The sequence below is a fragment of the Neofelis nebulosa genome, chromosome 8 (genome assembly GCF_028018385.1).
Source record: "Neofelis nebulosa isolate mNeoNeb1 chromosome 8, mNeoNeb1.pri, whole genome shotgun sequence".
Classification (NCBI taxonomy): Eukaryota; Metazoa; Chordata; class Mammalia; order Carnivora; family Felidae; genus Neofelis; species Neofelis nebulosa.
The window spans coordinates 105,399,665-105,426,854 of record NC_080789.1 but is presented as its reverse complement, the minus strand read 5'-3'; the positions used below and the strand labels follow the sequence as shown (position 1 = coordinate 105,426,854).

At 50.9% G+C, this 27,190-nt stretch overlaps 1 protein-coding gene across 10 annotated transcripts; it reads left to right on the top strand.

Moving 5' to 3' along the window:
• On the top strand, nt 1-27,190 carry SLC6A12 (solute carrier family 6 member 12). Of its 10 annotated transcripts, XM_058744078.1 has the most exons (17): nt 380-643; nt 2,510-2,594; nt 3,460-3,525; nt 4,644-4,920; nt 11,135-11,269; nt 14,311-14,451; nt 15,276-15,363; nt 16,352-16,484; nt 17,935-18,069; nt 19,814-19,917; nt 20,233-20,357; nt 20,741-20,853; nt 21,315-21,452; nt 22,166-22,268; nt 24,121-24,221; nt 24,941-25,111; nt 26,266-27,190. In XM_058744078.1, the coding sequence occupies exons 4-17, from the start codon at nt 4,707-4,709 to the stop codon at nt 26,407-26,409; spliced, it is 1,845 nt and encodes a 614-aa protein (XP_058600061.1). In that variant the 5' UTR covers nt 380-643; nt 2,510-2,594; nt 3,460-3,525; nt 4,644-4,706; the 3' UTR covers nt 26,410-27,190. The 10 variants fall into 10 exon arrangements, 7 of the variants coding, with proteins under 7 accessions (XP_058600060.1, XP_058600063.1, XP_058600061.1 ...); XM_058744077.1 differs by lacking the exons at nt 380-643; nt 3,460-3,525 and adding an exon at nt 1-104; XR_009265969.1 differs by lacking the exons at nt 3,460-3,525; nt 26,266-27,190 and adding an exon at nt 22,349-22,439 and having other exon boundaries at nt 316-643; nt 24,941-25,079.

The following is a 27,190-nucleotide window of genomic DNA, read 5'->3' as shown; positions in this document are numbered from 1 at the left end:
GGGGTTGGTGGCTCCCATCCTACTCCTCTGGTGAGAGAAGGCTGCTCCCTGACCTGTACATCCTCATTTCTTCCCTCAGAAGTTGCTGGTGCTGGAGGGGCACGGTGAGAAAGGGGAAGGCGGGAGGGACGAAAGAAAGGAGGGAGATGAGATCGGGTATGAGTCTCTGAGCTGGTCTGGAGGGACCGTCTTGGGACAGCACCCACTAGGAGGGCTGGGGGGGGGCAGCCCACAGCAGGAGAGAGATGGGGGTGGGGGGCTGGGGACAGAGGACTTGGCTTCCTGAAGTCAGATGTTGTAATCCTGGTGCACAAACTTTTGGCTTCAGTCCCTCCTGTTGCTTGTGGTATTTCTCTGTCCCTTCACTTCCCAATACACTGGTGTGTGTGAGCGTGCGCGCGCGCGCACACACACACACACACACACACACACACACCCGCAGAGCTGCTTTCTGTCTGGGAGTCCCAGGACAACAACTTGGACGGGATTCTGAGCTGGGAGGAAAAAGGAAGGAGAAGAGGTGGACAGTTTCCCTCTCAGGTCCCGTCTTTCTGGGTATTCTTGCAAGCCGCTTCCCCAGGACTGTCCTGGGGACCCAAGGCATGGAGCTGAGCTGACCACGGGAGCGGAGATCAGGACTGAGGTGAGCAGGAAGTGGAGGACTGGATGTGCCTTCGCAGTGCCTGAGAGGTGCCTCAGAGGGGCTGGAGGGCTGAGTCCCAGGTGGCAAAGCTTTGCAGAAGTGTGTGTGTCTGTGGTACAAAAACCTGGGACCGGAGGAAAGTCTGATGCTTGGGACTCAGGACAATGGGCATCACCCCAGCTTCCCCAAACCATGCTCAGGGACCATCCTGGGAAAGTACAGAGATCGGGGGCTGGCCCCAGACAAGCAGGGAAAGAGGGGTGGTCACCTGACTGACAGGGAGGGGAAGCAGACAGTGCCCAGTGATGTGGGAAGGGAGAGCAGACAGGAGAAAGCTTGGGCATTCCTGAGGGCCCATGACCTGCAATTAGCCATGCAGATGAGGGGTTTCTGCCCTCCCCCACAGGTGGGGCAGGGCAAGCAGGGAGCCAACTGTCTCCCAGAAGGAGGAAGCAGCCTCAGCTCAGGGTGCCGGGGAGGCATGAGCATGCTTGTGCCAGGGAAGGGCAACGAGGGAGTCGCTGGGAGGTGCAGGCGGCCACCAGCTGAAGTGAGCAGCCCACAGGGTGTGAAGGACTAGACGGAGTCAGGTTTTGGTGCCATGCACACAGGTATGTGTGTGCAAAGGGACGTGACGGGAACGGCACCAGTGTGTGTACGGAAAAAGGAACTGGTATGTGGGTGTGGGCTGCAGCAGGGGCTGGGGCATCCCATTCGCCCCTGTAGCCGGGGCTGGCCCGGGAGGGTGATGGGCTGCACTGGGATCCCGGAAGCACACGGGGGGCGGCATTTCCCCACCTGTCTGCTCCTCCGCTAGCCCCCGGCCAGGCCTCCGTCTTCATGCCCAGCTCCTGAACACGGTTAATTCCGGACTTGATAGGCCTCTTGAAGATTTCCTCGATGGGCAGACTGAGCCCAGTGTGGGTGTAGGTGTCTTTGCTTCTGGAGGGCATGGATGTGCGGTGAGCTCCAATCCGTGCCCTGTGCCCTGCTCTAGCTTAGCGGGGGTGGGAAGGTGGTGCGAGCGGCTGGAGAGCTGACCGAGACAGGTGGACCCTTGGGAAGGGGGGGATCTCTGGAAGGCATCTCAACTGTGGATGACACCGTTGTTTATTCCTAGCACACGGGGTTGGGGAGGGTAGAAGGGTACCGTGGGGATGGGGTGAGGGAGGCGGAAAGGTGGGGCGTGCCATCCTCTTGGCTTCTTAAAAGTCACCCCAGAAGGAGAGCTCTGTACGGCTTGTTTTTGTGTCTGACATCCTCCTGGACACTTCTTCCCCGAGTCTAACTTGAATCGCACTTGCTGCACTGTCAGCCTGTTTCCCCTTGGCTTTGCCGTGGCTCTAGGCCAGCTTTCCTTCTCGCATGCTCTTGCTTTCATTCTGCCATTCCGGTTTTTCATTCTAACACACAAATTATGATCTTCCCAGTAACCTTTAAACATTAAAAAAAAAATGTCATTATCAGCTCATCAATGTATGTTCTCTTGTCTCCCTTCCCCCATCCCGATACAACCCAAACCCTGTGCCTGAGCCGGGCTCTCAGATTTGCTTCCTCATCCTGCACTCGCCTCTGGTTTTCCCTCTGTTTACTCCTTTGCCCCAGCAGGTCTCCCCTCCTTCAACTGTCCAGGACAGCTGGGCCCTGGAACAGCTGCTTTTGGTCTGCGAAGTAAGGCTTGTCCCTTGACCACCCCCTTGGTGACCTGTGTGCTCGGGCTCACCCTGAGCTGAGCTACACTATAGCTCTTGGTACTTGGTACTTGGTCAGGCAAAGGCAAAAATCTCTCCTTGTCTTTCATGGATCTTATTTTTACCCCCCACCCTCCCAATGCCCTTGTTGAACAGGGATCATTCTCTCTTCCAGGGAGACTTAGAGCCCAGAGAGGAGGTGTGATTTGCCTAAGGTCACACAGCAAGTTAGAGACTCAGCTCCACCACTTAGTGTATTGGTAAGTTTATTCAAATCATTCAAAAATAGTTTTCCTGAACACCTGGTGGGTGTCAAGTCCTGTTCCTTAGCCTCTCTGAGCTTCAATTCCTCATTTATAAAATGGAGTTAACAGTAATACCTACGTCAAAGATTTTAATGAAGATGAAATTTAGTAACGTACACAAAGAAGTGTATGTTTTTGGCACAACGTTAACTTTTGTTAATATTATTATTGGCTAGGTCTGGACTAGAACTTGGGTTTCATGTCTGGTGCTTTTCCATTAACATTTTTGAATTCATTCATTTATTCCTCCACTCATCCATTCATTTGTTTGATAATGAATTGGGGGCCATTGGTCAGGGTGCCCTAACCCCAGTTATGTAACAACATCTACAGCTCATTCGGGTACCCGCCAACTTTTCCCCCTGGGGCCAGACTGCACTGTTTTTCCAACCTGACACTCTGGCTCTCAAAGCACCCCCCCCCCCCACCTGAGGTCTGACAGTTTCCTCTGAACCTGGGAGCTTTCTTCCCCTCCTCCCTCTCCTCCTCCTCCCTTCCTTCTTCCTCCCTTCCCTCCTCCCTGACACCAGAGGCCCAAGACCTCTGATTTCCACTGGGTGCTTCTCCTCATCTCCTGTCCTGGGCTGCGATTGCAGTGGAACCCTCTGAGTCCCCATACCAGAATTTCCCCCTGCCAGGCCTTCCCATTCCTGGGATAACCTGTACCCTGGAAGTCACCTTCAAAAATTTCCATAACCTCAAATGGCTCCTGCCACGCCTTTCTAACTGACTTGGGCTTGGGCTGTTGCCTGGGTTAAAAGGACCAACAAATAAACACAGACACTTCTTTTAGTAAAAAGAATCCCTTGTGTTTGTCTAGAGCCTTGGAGAAGCATGGAGCACTTGGTAGCTTCTGGTCACTTTGATTCCCCCAGCACCCCTGGAGGTGAGGGGCAGTGGGTGGGCGCTTCCCTCTGGAGCCCGGGCACCTCCTCCTGGCAGCTCACTGGGAGCCAAGGCGGAGGTGGCCTCAGGGCAGCTGTGTGTAGGGGAGGGAGGGGAAGGCAAACACGGATTCCAGGACAACACCGCGGTGCTGCAATTTATCTCCCGGGGGTTGACAAACGGATGATGACAGGCACAGAGTAAAGCTGAGAACGACCACGTCATTTTTCTGGCAGTTCAGGGAGCTTTGGGCTCTTTAGGGGAGCAGGGACTGAGGAAGAGCAGTGACCCGCAGTCATGGGCAGCCGCTTCTGGGTCTCCCACGAGGGGACCACCTTGACCTGGAGATGACCACTACCCAAGTGAGTCTCGCCCTGGGATCTACCACCAGGACCCCTTGTGTGTTCTCAGGACAGAGGTATGCCGGAGAGAAAAGGAGCCAGTTTTCCCTCGAAGGCCGTAGGTACTTGGTTCTGGTGCCGATTCTGGGTCTCACCTGGCCTTGCTCAGAGGCCCCACCTTCTCCTTCCCTCCCAATCAGACACCCAGGGCTAGCTGGCTCCCATGTTTACCCTGAGCCGATCAATGACCTGGCACGGGAGTGAGCACACAACCGCTAGGGGAAGACCATGCAGTCACCTAAGCCACACCTGCCCTTTGACCTCCTATCACCCCTGGCAGGCTTCGATCCCTCCTGGGCTGGAGGCCGGAGGCTGGCCTGGCGCCACTCAATGGACCCTGTGGAGCTGGGCAGATGGGCCCAGCGCGCATGGTGGCTGGCTGTAAAGCTCAAAAGGGACTCGGAATAAAAGACCCCGAGCCCTTTCCTCCCAGTCCACTCCTGCGTGGTCTTCATCTCTCGAGGCCTGGGTTTTTCCATCTGCAAAATGGACAAACTAATATTTGGTCTCTGAGTTATGAGAGCAAAGTGTAACTTCAGGTGTAAAAGTCCTTGAGAGTTCGGGAAGAAAATCAACAGTTCGACAATATTAAACAATATTGCAACCATATGAGATATTACAGCAATGTTATATGGATGACAAAAGACGAGGATAGAGAAAGCAGGGGTGGCGGGGCACGCACTGGGGTTGCACGGCTCACCCCTTGTCCTCCCACCAGGAGCGCCTGTCTCCCCATCCTGCCCACTCCCGGCTCGGCGGCCCCCCCATCTACCCCGTGGCTATGGACAGAAAAATGGAAGTCCCCGAGGACGGGCCTCCTGTGGTCTCCTGGCTCCCTGAGGAGGGAGAGAAGCTGGACCAGGAAGGCGAGGACCAGGTGAAGGATCGGGGCCAATGGACCAACAAGATGGAGTTTGTGCTGTCAGTGGCCGGGGAGATCATTGGGCTGGGCAATGTCTGGAGGTTTCCCTATCTCTGCTACAAAAATGGAGGTGGTGAGTTCACTTTGAGGTAGGCGTGGTGGGGAGAGCCGTGCCTTGACTGCCAGGCAGGGCCCACCTGGGCGCCTCCTGCCTGGCGATGTGGTAAACCAGAAGGAGGCTGGAATGCAGTTTGGAGGGCTTGGGTCTGAGTTCTAGTTCCGCCTCAGGGTCTTCCTCTGTGGAATAAGGATGGTGCCTCCCAGGGCTCCGGTGAAGGTTAATCGAGGTAATGGGCAGGACCAAGGAATCTGAGTGTTTAGTAAGATACACTACTAATAATGCTTCATTATTCTGGACAGTGTCAGTGGCTGATAGGATTCGTTCATTCGACCTGTGTTACTGTGGACCTATCCTGGGCCAGGCAGTGTTCTAGACACAAAACAGAACATATTCCTAGTGCAAGGTGGCAGATGACAGACAAACAAGTAAAATGCGTGGTATGTTGAATGGCGAGTTGTGGAATGGTGAGAAGCAAAGCAGGGAAGGGGTGGGGGAAGGCTGGGTCATCGGCGGGGAGGGGGTGGGGTTGAAAATGTGGAGCAAGGTGAGCTGCAAAGCTTTAGCTGAGGAGGTCACATTTGAGGAAAGACTTGAAGGAGGTAAAGGAGTGAATCGTATGGACAGTTCTCAGGTGAAGAACATTCCAAACAGAGCAAACAGCGAGTGCAAAGGTCCTGAGGTGAAAGTGCATCTGGCATGTTTGAAGAGGAGGGCAGAGACAGATGGGGGCAAGAGTAGAGTAGGGGAAGGGATCAGAGAGGTAACAGGGCCCACATCTTGTAGCCTCTGCTCTGAGTGAGATGGGAACTGTAGAAGAATTTGATCAGAGAGGTGATATTACCTTGTTTATGATTTTTTTAATTGAAGGAACATTAATTTTATTATTTTTCAGCACTGGTAGTAAAAATGAGTAGGGGCATGGTGGGAAGGGGCCAGCTTAATCTTTTTACGTGTACAGTTAAATGGTTTTAGCCTATTCACAGAATTGTGCAACCATCACCACAATTGATTTTAGAACATTTTCATCATTCCAGAAAGAAGCCCCGAAGCCATAAGCAGTCACTGTATTCCGTGTCCCTGCCAACCCTTGGTGACAACTAATCTACTTTCTGTGGCTATAGATTTACCTACTTGGAATTTTCATACAAATGGAAGAATTCATTTATATGAATTTATTTGTGACTGGAGAGATTCTTTTTTTTTTTAAGTTTTTAATTTTTATTTATTTTGAAAGAGAGATAGAGAGTGAGTGGGGGAAGGGACAGAGAGAGAGGGAGACAGAGAATCCCAAGCAGGAACTGTGCTACCAGCACAGAGCCTGATTCAGGGCTCAAACGCATGAACTGTGAGATCATGACCTGAGCCGAAATCAAGAGTTGGACACTTAGCCGACTGAGCCACCCAGGCGCCCCTGTGACTGGACAGATTCATCTTTCCCTTTTGAAAATATCTTTATTCTTCTTGTGCAAATCGCATATGTATATTGTGAAATTAGAAACATTCCAGAAAGGTAAAAAGAAGAAACATTCCTATTTAAAGATAATCGTTGTTTAGAAAATCCTTCTAAACACGATTCGTATTTAATTTGACAAGTATTTACTGAGTATCTACTATGTAACTTGTTCTGTGTTTCAAAACTTACAGTTATTATTACAAGCTGCTTGAACTAATGGCTCCAAAGAAATAGCGTTGGGGTTTCCTGGCAGGTCAGGGTTATGGAGCCAGGCCTGGGAGTGGGGGATGAATCCTGGCCAGAGATCAGGGGAAGCAAGAAGAACTTGTTTCTTTTCTTTTTTTTAATGTTTATTTTTGAGAGAGAAAAAGAGAGAGGGAGCGAGCCAGAGAAAGAGAGAGAGAGCATGAGCAGGGGCGGGACAGGGAGAGAGTGGGCCAGAGCATCTAAAGCTAGCTCTGCGGTGACAGCAGAGAACCGGATGTGGGGCTTGAACTCACGAACTGAACCGTCCTAGGCCAGTTTCACGGACACACAGGGCGTTAATGCTCCAGCTAAAGAGGACTTAGGCTGAGCGCTCATCTCATAGAGCACGTGGAGGCTCAGAATGTTTAGCGATTTGCCCAAGACCGTAGAACTGGCTGGTAGCTGGTAGCCTGCTTCGCAGGCTCCCGCATCCTCTCCCTGCCGTCTGAAAAGGAGACAGGTTTTCGGGTTCCAGGGCCCACACTGCCTCGTCCCACCTGGTGGCTGCACTGTGGCTGTGGCCTCTGTACTGTGGGGCAGCCTGGGGAGACAAGCACCTGTGCCAGTGTGCAGTGACGCTGGGCTGAGCCTGGGTCATCTGCGAAGAGGCAGAACCAGACTGCATTTCCTGGCCAGGGTCTGTGTTCATTTCTGTCCCTTGTGTCCTCACTTGAGCTCTGCCCCAACCTAAGTACCTGGAGGAGGCACACTGCCCACCCCCCTGCCGGCCCCGGCGTGTTTCCCTCACCTTTAACAAGAGACGCTGAGCCAGATCAAGGGTCCCAATCTGAGGTCACTGGTGTGTGGGGGTTTAGGAAAGTAGTAACACATGTTTCCTCATTGCAGACAACTTGATAATGGATCTGTGTGGGGGATATGACTTCACGGACCAACTCAAATGTCAACTCGTTGCTTTAGGCTTTTACAATTGTACTAACTCATTGCAATAATAGGGTTTATCTCAAACTGACCATAATTCTCAGTCAGCAGTTAAGTATAGTTTTTTTGTTTTGTTTTTTTTTTTAATTTTTTTCAACGTTTTTTATTTATTTTTGGGACAGAGAGAGACAGAGCATGAACGGGGGAGGGGCAGAGAGAGAGGGAGACACAGAATCGGAAACAGGCTCCAGGCTCCGAGCCATCAGCCCAGAGCCTGACGCGGGGCTCGAACTCACGGACCGCGAGATCGTGACCTGGCTGAAGTCGGATGCTTAACCGACTGCGCCACCCAGGCGCCCCTAAGTATAGTTTTTACTGATAAATGAATCAATTATTATTGCTTAATAAATAATTATTATTAGTTAATAAATAGTTTTGTAGAGAAAAATCTTTCCAAAGGGATAAAAAACAATGTTATTGGTATAATAATGTCTTTGGTCACAAGAAAGCAGGAAGTCACTAAACTAGGTCATCTTCAAAAAATGGTTCACTCGGAGAGAGAAGTTTATGAATTCTGAGTTTCCAGATGACAATGGAAACTCAGTGGTTCAGGAGTATGTGCTTGGCAGAGGTAATAAGGCCTACCTTAGAGCAGAGGGAGGGAGATTATAAACACGTCTCAAGTTACCCTGTCTTCACAGATCCCTGTGGGGCATCATCAGGCCTCTGGTGCCCAGAGTCTGGGCAGATGCCAAGAGAAATGTGGCCCAGGGCAATCTCCCCAGGTGAGGATTCTCAGAAGTTCATTAGAGGGGAGTGTGTTTGCAGTGATAGTGCATTGGAAACCCAGGGAGAAAGCCAAGGATGGAGGAACCATCCAGGCGATCCAGGACCAACCTCCTCACACTGCTGCCCATGGCCCAGGCCCTCACTGCCCTTCTGGAGTGGACTCAGGCTGACAGCGGCCCATCTCCAGGCCTCCTGAGCTCTCCCCAGTTTCCGTGGGGCTGAAGTCTACATGCCTAGGGTAGAGCTGAGACTGTCTCCTTCAGTAGAGAGAAGGGCCTCCACACAAGGCAGCAGAAGGGGTCCATGGGTCACAGGCCGCCACAGACCAGACTTTGGGAAAGTGCCCTCTGGGAGAGCCCCCAGCCCAAACACTTCTGAACGCTGCCCCTCAGCCACCTAAGCCACATAAACTGGAGTCAGTGATGGTACTGGCACTGGGTTGAGGAATGTTCTAGCAGTACTCAGGATGTACCGGCAAACCTGGGGTTAAAAAGGACATCAGGACTCGCAGAGTTACTGGCTGTTATGGTTCTGTAGGGCCCAGAAGACTCACAAATCCTTCTGTCTCACTCTCACATATCGCTACTGGCAGTGCAGATTGGTATGAGAGTCTGGGAAGGCGATTTGGAAATGCACGTCAAAGACCTTAAAAAAATGTTCAAACCCCAAAGGTGGAAATCCACCCAAATGTCCCTCAATGGACAAATAGACAAACATGTGGTATATACACAAGAGGGAATACTGTTCAGCCTTAAAATGGCATGGATAAACCTTGAGGGCATAAGCACTGTATGATCCCTCTTTATGAGGTGTCTAGAATAGCAATTCACAGAGAAAAAGTAGAATCGTGGTTACCAGGGGCTGGGGAGAGGCAGAGAACAAGGAGTTCCTATTTAACGGCTACAGAATTTCAGATTGGGTTGGGTAAGAAGGTTCTGGAAATCGATGGTGGTGATGGTTGGATAATAATGTGAATGTACTTAATGCCACGAAACTGTACACTTAAAAATGGTTAAAAAGTAAAATTCATGTTATATATATTTTACCACAAAAAAAGCCAAAAAAAAATATGCATACCCTCTGACCTACAAATTTGTCTACTGGAAACTTATACTGAGGAGCAAATTAGGCAAGTGCACAAGGCTGTGGACAACGGGTCACAGCAGAGTTTCCAATAAAACAACCAAAAATGCCAGTGGGAGTACTGATGGAAAAAACTAGGGTAGATGCATAAGGCAGAATACTATATAGCCATTAAAATTATGACATATGTATTTATTGATATAATAGGTTCTTGATGTGTTTTTCAATGGTTATCAAGTAATTATAGTAGGTTCTCACTTTTGTAAAAAAGGAGTATGTATGTGTTTGTGTGTGTGTGTGTGTGTGTACAAAAAACTGAAAAGGTGTACAATGTTTTTTCCCTTTGCACTTTCTATTTTGTCTACAAAGTAAAGTGAATTACTTGAGAGGTCTTATGATGCAGTGGTTAAAAGCACAGGCTCGGGGTGCCTGGGTGGCTCAGTCGGTTGAGTGTCTGACTCTCGATTTCAGCTCAGGCCATGATCCCAGGGTTGTGGGATTGAGCTTCTCATTGGGCTCCATGCTGATTGTGGAGCCTGCTTGAAATTCTCTCTCTCTCTCTCTCTCTCTCTCTCTCTCTCTCTGTCTCTGCTCCTCTCCCCTGCTCATACTTGAGCTCCCCCACCCTCTTCCCCTCTCCACTGCTCACACTTGAGCTCTTTCTCTCTCTCTTTCTCTTAAAAAAAAAAAAAAGAGCACAGACTCAGGATCAGACCAGCTGGGTTTGTGTCTCAGTTTCCTCATCTGTGTCTTAGTTTTCCCATCTGTAAAATGGGGATAACAATAGTACCTACCCCACAGGAGGTGGCTTTGTCAAGGATTTTGATGCTGGTGAGGCATTTACAAGAATGCCTTACAAAGACACCTGGGTGCCTCAGTTGGTTGGGCATCCAACGATGGCTCAGGTCATGATCTCATGGATTGTGAGTTCACGCTGACAGCTCAGAGCCTGGAGGCTGCTTTGGATTCTGTGTCTCCCTTCCTCTCTGCCGCTCCTCTGCTCACATTCTGTCTCTTTTTCTCTCTCTCTCAAAAATAAATAAACATTAAAAAATTTAAAAAAAAGAATGCCTTATATACAGTAAGCAGCAAATAGGTGCTAAGTGTTATTGTACAGTAAACAATATTCCATTTACCCATGGATACACTTCTGAGGTGAGGTCACTATCTTAGTGACTGAAGTGGGCACTGATGGCTTAGGGTTGTCTTCAAATTCCATAATTTATCAGATGCTTTTTAGGCCTGGCCTCCTGTGGGGGCCTGTAGGTCAGTGCTTTATCACATGGCTACTGAAACCCCAGTGCCCGGAATCTGCCTGAGCAGAGGAAAGGCCTTGTCTGCTAAGACCCCAGTTCAGACCAGAGCCTGGTGGAGGGGAAAAAAAAACCTCTGAAAATTATTAGAGGGAAAATAATTTTTCCAAGGTGTTTTTGTTTGTTTTTCTCTAACATGTAACAAACTTGATAATTTAATAAGCATATCAAATTATACAGAACACATGTTTTTGTTCCAAAAATAATAAACTGACTGAGTTTGTGAAGCACACTGAGAAAATAAATAGTGCGTCTGTTAGGATTTCCACCTAAATTTTTACTCATTTTTCTTCAAAGGTCTTTCCTATCCTGAGTGGGGCTCAGACTGGAAAATTTCTGCCTGTCCCTGCCGGCAGATGGGAGGAAGCCGACTTGGGCCCCTGGGAGGGTGAGGAGGGTGACGAGCACTGGGGCATAGGTCTCCAAGGACTGAGGGCTCAGCTCCTGCCTCCTTCTTCCACAGGAGCCTTCTTCATCCCCTACTTCATCTTCTTCTTTACCTGTGGCATCCCAGTGTTCTTCTTGGAGGTGGCATTGGGCCAGTACACCAGCCAAGGGAGCGTGACAGCCTGGAGGAAGATCTGCCCCCTTCTCCAGGGTGAGTGTTCCCTTTTTCCCTCCTACCAGGGCCCCCAAGGGCCTCTATCCCTCCGTCACCCCATTCCCCTTCCTTCGGGGCCATCGCTTCCTAGTCATCTCCTCTCATCCCGTGCTAAGTGCTGTGGATGACCCAGGAAGTGTCGCCAGACTTTGTGGGGCCCAAAGCTTATAGATGCTGGGGAAGAAGGCATTCCTCAAGAAAGACAGCACAAAATTGCAAGTGAAACTTCAGATGAGGAGCCTTGGAAGGGGTCCTTGCAAGTGAGGAATCCTGAGCTTCATCTTCCTTGGCTTCCTGGAAAGCTATTCCTGGGTACATGGCGTGGTCCCAGAGTACATAACAATAGTCATGATGATGATGATGATGTCGTCTAACATCTGCTCAGCCCTGCTATGTGTTAGGGCTCATGTAAGCACTTTACATGCATTTCCTCATTGAATCCTCCAGTAATAACTCTCTTAGTTATTTGTATATGAGAAAATGAGGTCATTCGCTAAGGATTTGAACCCAGGCCTCCCTGAGCTGAAAATTCATGCTATTTCTTGTGTTCGGGATTATGTTAGGGACAGTTCCTGTTCCCTCTGTGGAGTTGCTGGCACTATTGTGAGCAGTTTGGAGTGTCCTTCCCTGACCCCATCTTTAATTGATTGGACCAGTCCCCTGGGGGCCAGTGGGAAACCCAATCCTGGTCTCCGAGAGGTTTCTTGCATATTTGAAATGAGGAGAGGACTCTTTCCCTCATGTCAGTCCCTAAGGGAGCCCAGGGACTAGGCTATCTGGGGTTGCTGCCCAGCTTGGTAGGCTGGACAGGGGTGGGCATGGTAGAGAAACACTGGTTCCTGAGCAGGCCGGATCCCTGACCACTGACTGGGGGTTTGGTTGGGGTACAAGGCTGGACTGGTACTGATCCCTCTTGGGGCGTCCATGGGGCCCCTGTAGCAGCAGCAGTGAGTGGCTGGGGCAGGGGGAAGCTTGGCCCACATGCATTTCTTCTCATGAGTTCTGGCTGCTCCAGGAGTGCTGTGGCCTCAGCCGGAGCACAGAGTTTCTCAGTGCTCTGCTCCAGACCCCAGAGCAGCCTACTGTCCCAGCCAGTTGGGCTCTATCCCAAGGTCCAAGCGAGCCCCTGGGTGTCCAAAACAGGGGCCGGCCTCTCTGGCACGCATGTACTAACTCTCCAAGGGAGTCACCACAGAGAGGGGGAGCAGACTAAGCATTGGATGGGGGTTGTGGGGAGCGATTGCTGCTCCTTCTGTCTTTTCCAAGCTGAAGAGACTCCAAGGCCTGGGGTCTCAGGGAAAGGCTCACTCAAGGTGTGTGCACCTATGTTGGTGGGAGGGTCCAGGCTGCTTACTGCCTGCCCGCCACCTGCCTAACTGCGCCCAGCCCACAGTTCACCTCCCAGGGAGCCTGGGCACACCCTGTGCTCGCCCACCCTCCCTCTTCAATTTGCACACAGGCACAAGCTTCCTCCTCTCAGAGAAGGGGCACCTCCCCTCCCCAGCCTGGCGCCCTGCCTCCTCCAGGGTCAGGTTGGTGTTTACGGGGCGGGCGGTGGGAGCACAGTGCGTTCCGGCGGGCGAGTGGCCACACAGTGGCCGCTTGTTTGGGTGTGTGGGCGTCTGTGTGTGCGCTCTGAATATCCCCGCCACCGGCTCCCCCGGGGGACCCTCCTCACCATCAGCAGCCCCAGCCACTGCCCCTCCCGAGGACCAAGTTGCCCTGGCCACGGCCACTTTAGGGCTCCCGTCCCCCAATGCCTGGATGCTCTGCAGGGACACAGATGCAGGAAAACACGGATGGCCTCTAGTCGAGTTTGCCAGGCCAGCGGGAATAGACAATCGGGGTGGGCTCACCTGGCCAAGGGGTGGTTTTGTTGACAGTCAGCATTGATTCTCCGACCTGCCCTGGGGCTGAGCTGGCCTTCCTTAAGTCGTTCTTGAGCCTGGGCGAGGACTCAGGACTCAGGACAAACAGGCCTGTGATCCGTCCTCTGCCCAGCTTTCACACCTCGGGACTAAGAGCCTCCCTGGCAACGTGCTACTTTTAAAATTACTGTGGCAAAGATCCCACGTTTGCAGGAGCAGACGGGCTGGGTGGGGGTGAATGTGCCTGCCCTTTGGTACCTCCCCCCCTGATAGGGAGCCACAGCCAGACTCCAGGCTGCTCCTGGGTGTGAGAACGCCTCTGCCAACACTCTGGCCCCGCGCTCTGCAGCGAGGTGGCGTGTGGAGACTGACTCACGCTCCAGAGTTCTTGACAGTCAGCGACCACTTCTCCTTTCTTTTTTCCTTGCTGGTTTCTTTTGGTTTTTGCACTTATCTTGAGGCTGATTCTTACCAACGCTTCCCAATTACTTTGTTCTTCCAGTCCCTTTTCATTTTACAAGTAATGCATGATTGTCACAGAAAAACTAGAAAATGCAGATGGACAAAAGGTAAAAAACAAACAAACTTTAAAACATGAGCCGAAATCCTATCACCTAGATAGACAACCACCGTTAACTTTTGGATGACAATCCTTCCAGACTTTATCTCATTAGAAAAAAAAAAAAAAAGTATACATTTAAATATATACTGCAAAAGTGGAAGAATGCCTGAGATGGTATTCTGTAACCTGCTTTTCTTACTTAGAAAAATATGCTGTGGGCATCTGGGTGTCCCAGGAGGTTGAGCATCTGACTTCGGCTCAGGTCATGATCTCATGGTTTGTGAGTTCGAGCCCCGCGTGGGGCTGTGCTGACAGCCCAGAGCCTGGAGCCTGCTTCAGATTCTGTGTCTCTCTCTGCCCCTTCCCTTCTCGTGCTCTGTCTTTCTCTCAAAAATAAATTAAAAAACATTAAAAAATAAAAATAAATTTAAAAAGAAAAATATGCTGTAAATGGCTTCTGAGGCCAACAAGCAAACCACGGGTGTTCTGTTCGTTTAGTACCCAATGTCCTTCTAGCCACAGCTGGCAGCTTCTATGTGACTTTGTTGGGCTAACATTGATCTCTTGGATTCTGTTTGTTGCTCCCCATGCCTGCCCTACTCCCGAAGGCATTGGTCTGGCGTCAGTGGTCATTGAGTCCTACCTGAACATCTACTACATCATCATCCTCGCCTGGGCTCTCTTCTACCTGTTCAGCTCCTTTACCTCTGAGCTGCCCTGGACAACCTGTACCAATACCTGGAACACAGGTATCCATCATTTCAGCCCCCGGGAGGGGGCTTCTCCTTAGGGGCTGGGCCTGTGGTGGCTGGTGATGGCGAACAATGACAGAGCACATGGTATAACTTGCCTCAAAGCCAAGCTCTGTGGCCTCTGTGGTGCAGTTTTGTGGGAGCCTAGACTAGGTTCCCACTAGGAGAACCAAAAATCCAACAAGACTGTGAATGTTTTATATAACTGCAGGGGGTTATCCTCACTCCCTCTGTGCCAGGTGCTAGAGATCCAAGGGTGAGCACTGGCAACATGGCCCCAGCCCTCCTTGAGTGTGTGGTCTAGTGATAGAGACAAGTTAATAAAACAATCACATATTGCAATGGGTGAAAGAAACATTGCAGAAACTATACAGCAGTGGGAGGGAAAGAGCTAGCTGAGGCCTGAAGGATGAGAAGGACCCAAAATGTGAACAGCATAAGCCATGTGGGGGGAAGAGCAAGCCCAAGGACTCAGTCCATTCATCTGCTGAGTGGAGAGAGGGTGAGCAAGTTATAGGGGCAGAGGGGATCCGAGGTCTGTGTCAGAGGTTGGTGGGTGGGGTGGCCAGAGAAACAGCCAGATTCACTGGAACAAGAGCAGTGTGAAGCACATGAGGAGGGAGGCACATGGTCTCATGAACCACCTGAGTGGTTAACTCCTGGGAAATGGGGGCTCCAGGGGAAGCTCTTGGGACTGGGAATTATGGGGACTGCTGGGCTGCAAGGTCAGAGGGTTGGAGGGACTAAGATGTGAGGGCATCTCTCCCCATCTGGTCCCCAGCTGATGCACAGCCCCCCGCCCCACCCCTTGTTCCCAACAGAGCATTGCGTGGACTTTATGAACCATTCGGGAGCCCGCACAGTGACCTCATCTGAGAATTTCACTTCACCTGTCATGGAATTCTGGGAGTAGGTGCTGGGCTTGGATGCCATGTGCTAAGGGGCCCCAAGCAGGAAATTTGGATGTCTGAGGTCTGGGACTTGGAGTACAAGTTCAAGCCTTTCTGTGCATGCTCTTCAGCACTTACCCACCTCCCACCCCCACCTGGCACATCACTGAGCCATGAGGGAACACTCACATCAACCCACACGTGTCCACAGGTGCACGGCAAATAGTCTGTCCCAGCTAAGGAGAGCTGGTTGTGCACATCGCTCCCCAGCTTTGTGTTCAGTGATGTCATGTTGGTGGCTTGAAACTGGGCAAGGAGGAAGCATTTGTACTGCAAAAACTGGCAAACACTATACTCACACCTCCACCCTTCCCCTGACTACACCCTTACATCTGCCCATGCCCACGTGTCCACCTTCGTTCTGACACAAGGTGTACCTGTACCCTCACCCTTACCTAAAACCCACACTTATTTACCAACACTCACATGTGTCTACCTACACCCTCACACATTTACGACCCCATGTCACCCAAACCTCACACATGTCCACCAACGCTTACGCACACACATTTCCACTACTCCCTACACCCTTTAGGTACTAAAACACATTCAGCCCCTCTGTTTGATACCCATGTAGTTGTGCATCAACCTGAATATCTACTCTCCATCTACTTATCCATTTATTATTTACCACCCTCACTCTCTCTCTCTCTCTCTCTCTCTCTCCCTCTCTCTATCTCTATCTCTCTGTACAACAGAGAAAGCTGGATGGTTAGAAAGACAAAGATACCTATGGGATTACGTGATTTGGTCTTCTAACGGCCAGGGGCATACAGACTACAGGTGGGAACATGGCATGGCCATAGGGGAGGTGCAGGGGGATGGGGTGGGGAAGCCTGGAACCTGAGATGTGTGGGGTCAGCTCTAAGAATCAAGAGACTTGAAGACAAAGGCGATTTGTGCCCCTGTAGCCTTTCACCTGTTTATTCATTTTTTTCCATCCTCAGGAGACGTGTTTTGGGCATCACCTCAGGCATCCATGACCTGGGGGCCCTGCGTTGGGAGCTGGCCCTGTGCCTCCTGCTCGCCTGGGTCATCTGCTACTTCTGCATCTGGAAAGGGGTCAAGTCCACTGGCAAGGTGAGGTGTTCTGGCTCCTGGTAAGCTCTCTGCAGCCCCCAGAATCCATGTAGACACTCACAGAGTCCCTCTGGAGAACTGAAAGAGTAGTTTAGGGGAGAGGCATGGTGAGAGCAGGGGAAAATGGTAGGAAGAGTTTAGCTCAGCACAAGGAAGGACTTTCTCTTTCAATATTACTTTAAAAGACCTGTTTACATAAGAAACATGCAGAGCAAAATGAGAAGCATAAAAGTCCCCCTAATCACTGTTGGAGCCAGCATGGTGGCAGTTTGGATCTACTAATCCCTGTTAATGTTTTGCTGTATTGCCTTCTAGTTTCCTTTTTAAGTATGCTTGTGTATATCTGTATCTATTATGTGTGTATATTACACAATTAGGATCATACACTTTTACGACTTGCTGTTTGCACCTAACAACACAACAAGACAATGTTTGGTAAGAACTAGCACACAGAACTATCTTTGAGGTGGTGAGTTTCCAATAATCACGGGGGTTTAAGCCAAGAATGGACAAGAGTGGCTTATTGTATGTGTTGAGAGAGTTCAGACTTGAACACTTATTTTCAACCCAGGGAATCTGAGGTGGATGCCTCATGCTTTTTAAAGCCAGGAATAGACGGGATGCTGACTTCTCTGATTAGCCTGTTCTTGGGGGGCAGCCTTGCCTTTCCGCGGATTGTTGTAATTATAATAAAACTAGAAATAGTGATAATAACACAGATATTGCCATCCCCGTGGGTTAAGGAGCTAAACTTGGTCAGGGGCCGAGTAGACCCATCTGAGTGTCTCCATGTCCCAGAGCTCAGGCCACTGCTGCTTGCCCAACCCTAAGCCTGGAAAAGTGCAGTCTAAGTTTTGCCACAGGTCATTGCGGTGATCTGCTCCCCCTCCCTCACCACGTCCCACACTCACCAGGGGCATAGGGAGACCAGCTAGGGTGAGGGATTAAGGGAGAACAGATTCTGGATTCTATTTTTTTTCTACATTTATTTATTTTTGAGACAAACAGAAAGAGTGAGTGGGGGAGGGACAGGGGTGGGTGATGGACAGAGGATGCCCGATGTGGGGCGCGAACTCACGAACTGGGAGATCGTGACCTGAGCTGAAGTCAGATGCTCAACCGACTGAGCCACCCAGGTGCCCCTGAATTCTAAAATAGTCTTCGAAATGTTATGGCTGGAAGCTTGTACCCCTCCCTGTCTTTGTTCCCTCTTTGCCCTGCTGATGTATATCTCACAGTCTGCCTGCCAGGGCACCTAAGACCCACTGGAATGTGTAAAGGAAGACAGGTGCTCACACACTCTCAGCATCTCTAAGAAGGTGTCGGACCCTGAGCTAGGTGTGACTCATGCTGCCTGAGGAGGGGTGACAGGAGGACTACCGCAGACTCCCTGGTACCTCCTGGCAGCTGTGTCCCCAACAACAGTGACCTGGCCCCGCTTCCCCTCCAGGTTGTTTATTTCACAGCCACATTTCCCTACCTGATGCTGATCATCCTACTGATCCGAGGCATCACCCTTCCGGGAGCCTATGAGGGTGTCATCTATTACCTGAAGCCAGATTTGCTTCGCCTCAAGGACCCCCAGGTAGGGGTTGTGCTGGGGACTCTTTCCCAGATGCCTCTCACCCCAAACCAGAGCTGTACTTTTGAAAATCTGTAGTTGCTTTTCTCTTGGTTTAAAGGCAATATATTCCCTCCTGCAAAAAAATTAAAAAGGGGCGCCTGGGTGGCTCAGTCGGTTGAGCGTCTGACTTCAGCTCAGGTCATGATCTCGCGGTCTGTGAGTTTGAGCCCCGCAGCAGGCTCTGTGCTGACAGCTCGGAGCCTGGAGCCTGCTTGGGATTCTGTGTCTCCCTCTCTCTCTGCCCCTCCCCCACTCATGCTCTGTCTCTCTCTCTGTCAAAAATAAATAAACATTAAAAAAAAAAGATTAAAGGCAATATATCCCCACTGGAGAAAAATTAGATAAAGGTGTCTTGTAATCCCACCACTCAGGTATCATCTCTATGAGCATTTTAGTATATTTCCTTCCAACTCTTTTTCTAGTTGGTGTTGTGTATCTTTGTTTTAATGTATTTGAGATATTTATATACAGAGAGATGCATCTTTTTTCATTTAAATTCCATTGTAAGCATTTTTCATGCTATCACATTCATTTGTAGAAGTCATTTTAAATCCTTGCATAATATGTCCTCCATCCATCATCCATTCGGTCACTCATTCACCCAAAATGTACTGAGGACTCTTTCAGTGCCAGGTGGCGCTCTGACCATGGAGTGGGGCAGTGGGCAAAGCAGACAAGGCCCCGTGTCCTCTGAACGCTCACCCCTGGGGTGGGGGTCCTCACTTTCTCAATCTCTGATTCTTGGACATTTAAGGTCATGTAGTTTTTTACGATCGTATATACAGCTGCATTGGACACCCCATATTTAAATCTCTTGCCACCTCTCTGATTATTTCCTGACGGCAGTCAGCCCTGGAATCACTAAGTCAAAGAGCATGTGACTTTAAGGTTCTTGAAATGTACTGGCTTTAGAGAAATGTGGACTTTTCCCCCCAGTATTGGAGGGTACCCTTTTTTCTGCAGGGCCCATGAGAGATTCGATAATAATTTAACCTTTGGTAATTTGATAGATCAAAATAGTATCATTTTGTTGTCTTAATTTTTTTTTTATTTTTTACTGCTGTGAGGCTGGACATTTTCCCACAGATTTGCTGGCCATTTGTATTTCCTCCTCTAGGACTTGTCTGAGCGCATTCTTTGCACCCCCTCCCTGTGGAGTCCTGGTGGTGTTTTTCTTTATATTTTAATGAAGTGGCCTGTGGCACTTGTGTAATGAGCAGGTGCTCTCAGTTCTGCCCTGCAGGTAGGCTTTGCCTTCTCTGGGCACCGCCACTCCACCTGAGAAATTCAAGTACTTGGTGCCTACGAAGTGCCCCCAGAGGCAAATTTACTTAAAAAAAATTTTTTTTAATGTTTATTTATTTTTGAGAGAGAGACAGAGAGTTGGGGAGGGGCAGAGAGAGAAGGAGACACAGAATCTAAAGCAGGCTCTAAGCTATCAGCACAGAGCCAGATGTGGGCCTCGAACTCAGGAACCATGAGATTATGACCTGAGCTGAAGTTGGAAGCTCAACCGACTGAGCCACCCAGGTGCCTCTCCCCCAAAAGAGGCAAATTTAAACCTGGCCTGCCAGTGAAGAGATTGTGAGCAGAGAGTGGGGAATAAGCGACTCTGAGGGCACACCCAGGGGGGCCCGCTGGGGCTGAGGGGTGACGGGCGGGCACCCTCCCACTCCCTCTGCCACTTTCTTGGGGTCTCACGTAGGTGTGGATGGACGCGGGCACCCAGATCTTCTTCTCCTTCGCCATCTGCCAGGGGTGCCTGACAGCCCTGGGCAGCTACAACAAGTACCACAACAACTGCTACAGGTAGGGCTGGGAGGCCGGGACGCTGCGGGACCCCAGGGCGCCAGACCTGCCTGCAGTGAGGTTGGGGAATCAGCTTCATCTTGCAGACTCAGTGTCTTCCTTCCCTCCTCTTCTTTCTTCCTCACGTTCTTCTCTCACCTTCCACCACATGACCGTGGTCTTTCGCCCATTCTCTCTTCCATTTCTCTCCTCTCGCATATTTTGCCTTCCTGTTCCCTCTCCTCTCCCCGCTTGCTGTCTTTGGATCTCCCCTCCCTTGATGGATTTCTTCCTCATTTTCCTTCCTGGTTCCTCTGCATTGGCCCCGCCCCGCAGGGACTGCATCGCCCTCTGCTTCCTCAACAGCGCCACCAGCTTCGCGGCCGGGTTCGTGGTCTTCTCCATCCTGGGCTTCATGGCCCAGGAGCAGGGGATGCCCATCTCCGAAGTGGCTGAGTCTGGTAGGTACCACTTTGCTGTCTGGGCCCTGAGGGGAAGGGGGGTCAGGGAACACAGATCCCTCCTACAGGGTCCCAGGCAGGAGTCCCAGCAGCTGGCTTATGAGAACCTTTCAGCATCTGGGGGCAGAGCTTGGGCCTTCTCATGGGAGGGAGGGAGGTGGAGGAGGGCACTGAGGGCGGGTAGCCCCACGGTTGTGTGCAGGGATGGATAAATGGATGAACCAATGCACAGCCAACTCCCCAGAACCAGAGAGCAGAGTAAGGGGTGAAACTACCCTGATCTCTTGAAACACTCCCCTTGAACCACACAGTGCCTTGGGAGAAGGCTCTTCGCCAGGGCAGTGAGAGCCAGGAGCTCTCCTGACTGTGCTGTGTGCCTGCAGGTCCTGGTCTAGCCTTCATCGCGTTCCCCAAGGCGGTGACTATGATGCCCTTATCCCAGCTGTGGTCCTGCCTTTTCTTCATTATGCTCATCTTCTTAGGGCTGGACAGCCAGGTTCGTCACCCCACCCCGAACCTCCCTGCCCTGGTGACCCTCTTGCCAGCTTCTGAGGTTCTGGGCTTTCCCTCCCCCCCCCCCCCCAACTCCTTTTCCCCTGACCTACATTCCAAGCCCCACTCCACTTTCCAGGGTTTGTCCTTGCAGTTGGTTGGGTGACCCTTGGCCTCAAGACCTTCTTCTGTGAGGGGGGCCACCTGCTTTCTCCCCCCCACAGCCCCGCCCCCATATTGGGGACGGAACATATCTCCCCCTCCAACCCTCACTGCTGGGACCCTCGGTCGTAGAGATACGGCCGAGGGCAGGGCTGGCCACCCTGTTTCTGCCCCTGTGCCCCTTCCTGCACTCCTGTGCATCAGCACGGGTGAGTGGGGTGCGAGGTGGCCAGGGCAAGGCCACGCCAGGCAAGGCACAAGGGCAGGCGGTGCCTCTCACCCCGGCTTCCCTCCTGCCTGCAGTTTGTCTGTGTGGAGTGCCTGGTGACAGCCTCTGTGGACATGTTCCCCGGTCAGCTCCGGAAGAGCGGGAGGCGAGAACTTCTCATTCTCACCATTGCCATCGTGTGCTACCTGCTAGGGCTCTTCCTGGTCACGGAGGTGAGCAGAGGCGGGTGGCCTGCAGGCGGGGCTCCAGGCTGAGGGAGCCATGGGGTGCACTGGTGACCCTTCTCAGAGCCCACCTTCCTCACAGCAAGGTTGTGGGGACCACGAGGCAGAACCTACCTGTGTTAGTTAGCTATCTTTCCGTGTCGGGTGATAGATACCAAATGCAAGCTAGCTTAAGCAGAAAAGGGAGCCTTGGGGGGGCCAGGAAACTGCAAAGTCTAGGGATATTTGGTTTCAGGCATGGTTGGATCCAGCTGGTCTAATGACATTGTCAGGAATGCCCTTCTTAGCCAGATTCCCCTCCTCATATTAAAGAAGGTGGGTGCAGCTTCAGGCTTACCTTCTGCCACCCACCCAACCCCACAGGAAAGAGAGGGACCTTTTCCTAAGAACACGGTAAGTGTCCGGCCCTGGCTGTCCTTCGGGCCTGGAGAGGGGAGCGGAGCACTCTCAGAGTGAGGTGGGGCCAACTTCTAGGAGATACGATCCCGGGCAGACAGTTCCCAGTGTCCCTGTAGCTGTCAGGTTGTTGTCCCGATGTTAAATGCAGGGCCTGCCTTGCCTGGCCAAACCGCCTTCAGATGCAAGGAACAATTTCCCATGGGCCGAGCAGGATGTGTGCCCAGATGGGTGTGCGCCCTGTCCCTGAGGAGAGGGTTCCCTCCCCCATTGGCCAAGGCCCAGCTCTCCCTGCCTCTCTGCAGGGCGGGATGTATATCTTCCAGCTGTTTGATTATTACGCTTCCAGTGGTATATGCCTGCTCTTCTTGGCAGTGTTTGAAGTGATCTGCATCAGCTGGGTGTATGGTAAGTGGAGGGGGGAGGCGGGGAGAGCCTACCCCTAAGGTTGTGAGAGGCCGGGTGTGCCAGCCCTCTGGTTTCTATAGGTCTTGGTGTTGCTGCCCTGGTTCTTTTCTCTGGGAACTTTGTCCGCCTCTGGGAATCCAGGCATTTCTCATTGTGGCAGACAGAGCTGCGGTAAGGACAAAACTGATTTCCTGCGCTAGTGAGAGGAATCAGAAACAACAGTGTGCCGTTTTCTTGATGCGGAAACTGCTGGAGGCACTTCATCAGTGGGAGTCCTAGTCAGAAGAGATCTTCAGGGCCACGTAGTCTGAGCCTCCACACATTTCCACACTCCCTTTCTAGGTTACCACCCAGACCTTGCTTGAATACTTCCAGGAACAGAAAACTCGTTCCCACGTTTTTGAGGTAGCTTTTTTTGTTGTGGCTGTTATGCATTTCTTTCTTAAACTAAAGTGAGTTCTGCCTTCCATTGACTGCCCTCAACCTCCCTGACCCCCCTCAGTGCTGGGGCAACTGGCCAGTGCTGAGTGCTGTGACATCCATGCCATTGTTGTGCCTGATGACAATAGAGGAGAAATCTTTATGCATGGAGTCCGTGCACTGCTGAATGCCAAGCAACGTGATGATTGTATCATACATTCTCTCTCAACCCACACAACAGCCTGTGCAGGGGAGGTGAGGCTCAGAGAGGTAGGTTTCTTGCCTGAGCTCACACAGAGAGTAAGTGGGGGAGGCATCATCATACCCAAACCATCTGACTCCACTGCACCAGGTTGGGGGGGAACACATTGCTAGTGTAACAAAGCTCAGGGCAGAGAGGGTAGGTGGGTGCCGTGTAGTGGTCATAGGTAGGAAAGCCACGAGAAGGTTTTTATTTTGCTACCCCGGGCCTTCTTTTTTGGTGTCCTTTCCTTTCCTGGGACAGGTCACCTGTCTTCTCACCTCAAGCATCTGATGTCTTTCTGATTTTCCCCTACTGCTCCTCAGAACTTGTTCTCAAAGAAGATCTGATAAACTCAGTCACAGAAAGGTATAAGTAGCTGAGAAACCTTAGTATGTTACCCCTTCCTAGTAACATCTGGTTTTTAACTGCGGGAAAAATTTAGAAGCCAAAGGAATGACTCCCTAATGGTGGCATTTCATGCCCATCAGTGATCAGCGGAAAGTTCCTTTTTTTTTTTTTTTTTTTTCTGAGGAAGGGCTAGGGGGCCCTCCAACTGTCTTTCCCAATCAGCGGCCCTTTTCTTCTTGGGAGACTGGCTGGATCTGGATCTGGATATGGAGCAAACGTGGAAACAGAAGGACAGTAAACAAATCCAGTCAGTGTTTCCACAAACACAAAGCAAGCCTCTTAGCAAGATTTTCTAAGAACACAGAGTGGCTCCTCCAGAGTGTCGAATCTAGACTGTTGTTCCATTCCCAGAGGCTTTCTGGCCCTATGTGAGTTCAGCACGCTATGCTTGGAACAGTGGGAACTTTGCTGTTTTGACTTGAAACTGAAGTCATGTCTGAGGCATATATAAGTGAGCGTTTGCACAGTCATTGTGCCCATTTTAAGCTCTCACCCACCTCTGTGGTTAGTAGGGTCTTCATTCCTAGACAAGGGGCCAAAGGATTTAACTGGGAGGTTAGGTGACTCTCTCAAGGGCACCTGGCTTTTTGGTGGCAGCCCCTTCTTCCTCCTCGCTCCCTGCCTTGTGGTTGGGGTGCCAGGGACCCATTTCATTCATGTGCCTGGATCCGGTTTCCCCTCATAGGGTAGGGGGAAGAGTGCAAAGCCAGGTGAGTCCTTCCCAGATACTGTGAGTTCTTCCCTTCCTCCTGTTCTCACACTCCCCTCCCACCTGGGCAGGGGCAGATCGGTTCTATGACAACGTTGAAGACATGATTGGCTACCGGCCATGGCCCTTGGTGAAGATCTCCTGGCTCTTTCTGACCCCTGGACTTTGCCTGGTATGTGCCCACCCAGCTACCCCTATATCTCCTCCTACATCCAGAAGACTCGGGGACAAGGAACAGGATGCCCGGGTTCTGGGGCTCTTTTCCTGCTTGTCCAGTTACCTTGGGAGGCTGGTCCATTTCCACTTCTGGGTTGGTTCTCCTGCCCTTCCTTCCTGGGACCATTTCATCTCTCTGCTTTACCATCATTACCCTCCAGTTTCTGCTCCCTTCCTTTCTCATAGCGCCTCCATCCAGCCGCCAGACTTCCCAGTTATGGTCTCTTTCTGTCTGCCTGCTCAGGGTTCCTCCTCCCTCCCCCCCCCCCCCACCACCACACCTCCTGTCTCAGCCCTCCATGGAGTGATGCCTTGGCCCACAGCTTGTAATGGCTTTTACTATTCTACCTCATTGAAGCACCTCAGTGTACTTATTTATCTATCTGTGTATTCTTTTAAGTTGATTTATTTGAGAGAGAGAGAGAGAGAGAGAGAGAGTGAAAGAGAGAGGAACCAAGCAGGCTCCTCACTCCACGCTGAGCCCAATGCTTGATCTTATGACTGAGATCGTGACCTGAACTAAAATCAAGAGTTGGATGCTTAACTACCTGAGACACCCAGGCGCCCCCACTTCAGTGTATTTTACTTGTCCTCTGTCACTGGATATTTAAGCAGCTAAAGAGAGGGTTTCAAGGGCTCTCTGTCTAATCTGCATCCACCTCTCCCTCTTTCCAGGCCACCTTCCTCTTCTCCTTGAGCAAGTACACACCTCTCAAATACAACAACATCTATGTGTACCCTCCTTGGGGCTACTCCATCGGCTGGTTCTTGGCTCTGTCCTCCATGGTCTGCGTCCCTCTGTTCATCATCATCACCCTTCTGAAGACCCAGGGTTCCTTCAAGAAGGTAGGGGTCAGGGGAAGTGATATATTAAAGGGGGTTGCTGAGTGAGGTTGCAGGCAGGGCACGATGGGCGGGGCCCAGCTCTGAGTGTGGGACAGCTTTTTGGTCTGATGAAATCTCAAAGAGAAGGGCCTTTGAAGACCAGTCCAATGGCTTCATTTCCAGAAACACTCAAAAGACCTAGAGTCCTAGACCTTCAGAATCTGACCTCCAGCCGATCATGTGGGCAGGTTGACCATGGGTACACTGTCAAATGCTTATGGAGGAAACTGAGTCACAATAAGAACTTCAAGGTGCCCAGACAGAGATTTATAGGGCACAGATTCCTTGCTCCCAGGAAATTAATAACCAGCTATCATGGTTCATTCCTGGTTTCTTTTCTTAATTCTGCCTGGGGAGACATGGGCAAAAGCTCCCTGTTTAGAGTTTAAGACATGCCTTCCCAAAAGGGGATAGCGCATGCTCCACAAAGACATTACACTTGCAGAAATCTATCTGGCCTACAAGTAACGGAAAACCCGACCTGCAACAAGCAATAGGCTTATTTTCTTTTTACATCAAGAGACCAGAGATGGGTGCTGCTGGTGTTTGGTTCAGCTGCTGAAAAGAAGTTGTTAGGGCCAAACTCTTCCTCTATTTCTGCACCTCCATCCTGAGCACGTCTTTTTATCATTATGCTTACCACTTCATGATCACAAGAAGGTTGTCATCATTCCAGTCATCACATCTGCATTCAAGGCAAGAAGGAGGGGAAGAAGATGGCACCAATAACAGTAATAATAGTAGTACTGCTTCTCATAAAAAATAATAGGCACTTATTGACCAACTGACCCTGTGCCAGGCACTATACTATGAGCTGTGTACTATTATTATCTTCGTTTTACAGATAAGGCACAGAGGGGTTAAATGGGTTGCCTAAAAAGTTGCATAGGTAGTAACATAGCTGGGACTAGAACCCAGCCCATTCATGCTCTTAATCGCCATGGGATTGATCGTCTCTTCTCTCTTCTCAAAATATTTATTCATGTATTTACTCATATCGTGCTGGCTGCTCCCAGTGTGCCTGGCTCTGTACCAGGCCCTGGGGATACAACCAGGATGAAACAGCTTTGCCTTTCTCACCGGTAGCACCCACTCGTTCCTTCTTCTCTCCACAGCGCCTGCAACAGCTCACCACCCCTGACCCCAGCCTCCCGCAGCCCAAGCAACACCTGTGTCTGGACCGTGGTACCAGCCAGGACTGTGGGCCTTCCCCAACAAAGGAAGGACTAATCATTGGGGAGAAGGAGACCCACTTGTAGGACGTGGCCAGCAGCCAAGTGGCCACTGAGCCAGGAACCTCTGTCAGGGCCACTACAGCAAACAGCCTTTGCCTCTGTCCCTTACCACAGTCCTGCTGAGCACCCCTGTGATGTTCATGGGTGCCCCCGGCCAGAGGCCACGCTGCTCTCTCCTCAGCGAGGGCAGCTCCTTCTGGTGGGCTAGAGGCAGTCCCACTGCACCACGCCATACTGTTGGAACACACCTTCTTATTTATAAAGGAGGGTGGTCTTTTTTGAGTCCACCATCTGATTCTAACATATTACACTGTGTGGAACTCCCACTGTAGGGATGTTCCTGTATCTGGGGATGTTACAGCTTACTATATTTGTGCATTGGGAGGGTAGCACTGATGGGAATATGTATCATGCTTTGGCTTGGAGAGCCCAATGGAACACACCATGTTGGAAATGACAACGAACACACTATTGGATTCTGACATTCCATTAGAGGGGTGCTTCATTTGGCTTAGTGTTCTGGAGTCAGTCCATGGGGAAGGAACTTGAGAAACAGCCAAGAGGCAAGCCTTCACAAGCCATCATTGTCTTAAGGTGTCCCTAGCTGCAGCCCTAGTTCCACATGCCTCCTGCAATGTTGTCCTCAACTCATGGAGCATTGGAATGGAAAGAACTTAGAGATGATCCCTAGACTGTACAAATGCACGGTGGGGGTGTCTGTACTTTCCTATGCCTGCAACAGACATTGCTGATTGAGTCTTTCCCACCTCACAGTCCTTTCAAATACAGTGCTCCAGGTGCTCCA

Excerpts from the sequence above, each read along its gene's own strand:
- SLC6A12 (XM_058744077.1), top strand. The coding sequence starts at position 4,707 with ATGGACAGAAAAATGGAAGTCCCCGAGGACGGGCCTCCTGTGGTCTCC. Across the intron at positions 16,485-17,934 it reads GGGTCAAGTCCACTGGCAAG|GTTGTTTATTTCACAGCCAC; the intron begins GTGAGGTGTTCT and ends CTTCCCCTCCAG. Across the intron at positions 18,070-19,813 it reads TTCGCCTCAAGGACCCCCAG|GTGTGGATGGACGCGGGCAC; the intron begins GTAGGGGTTGTG and ends GGTCTCACGTAG.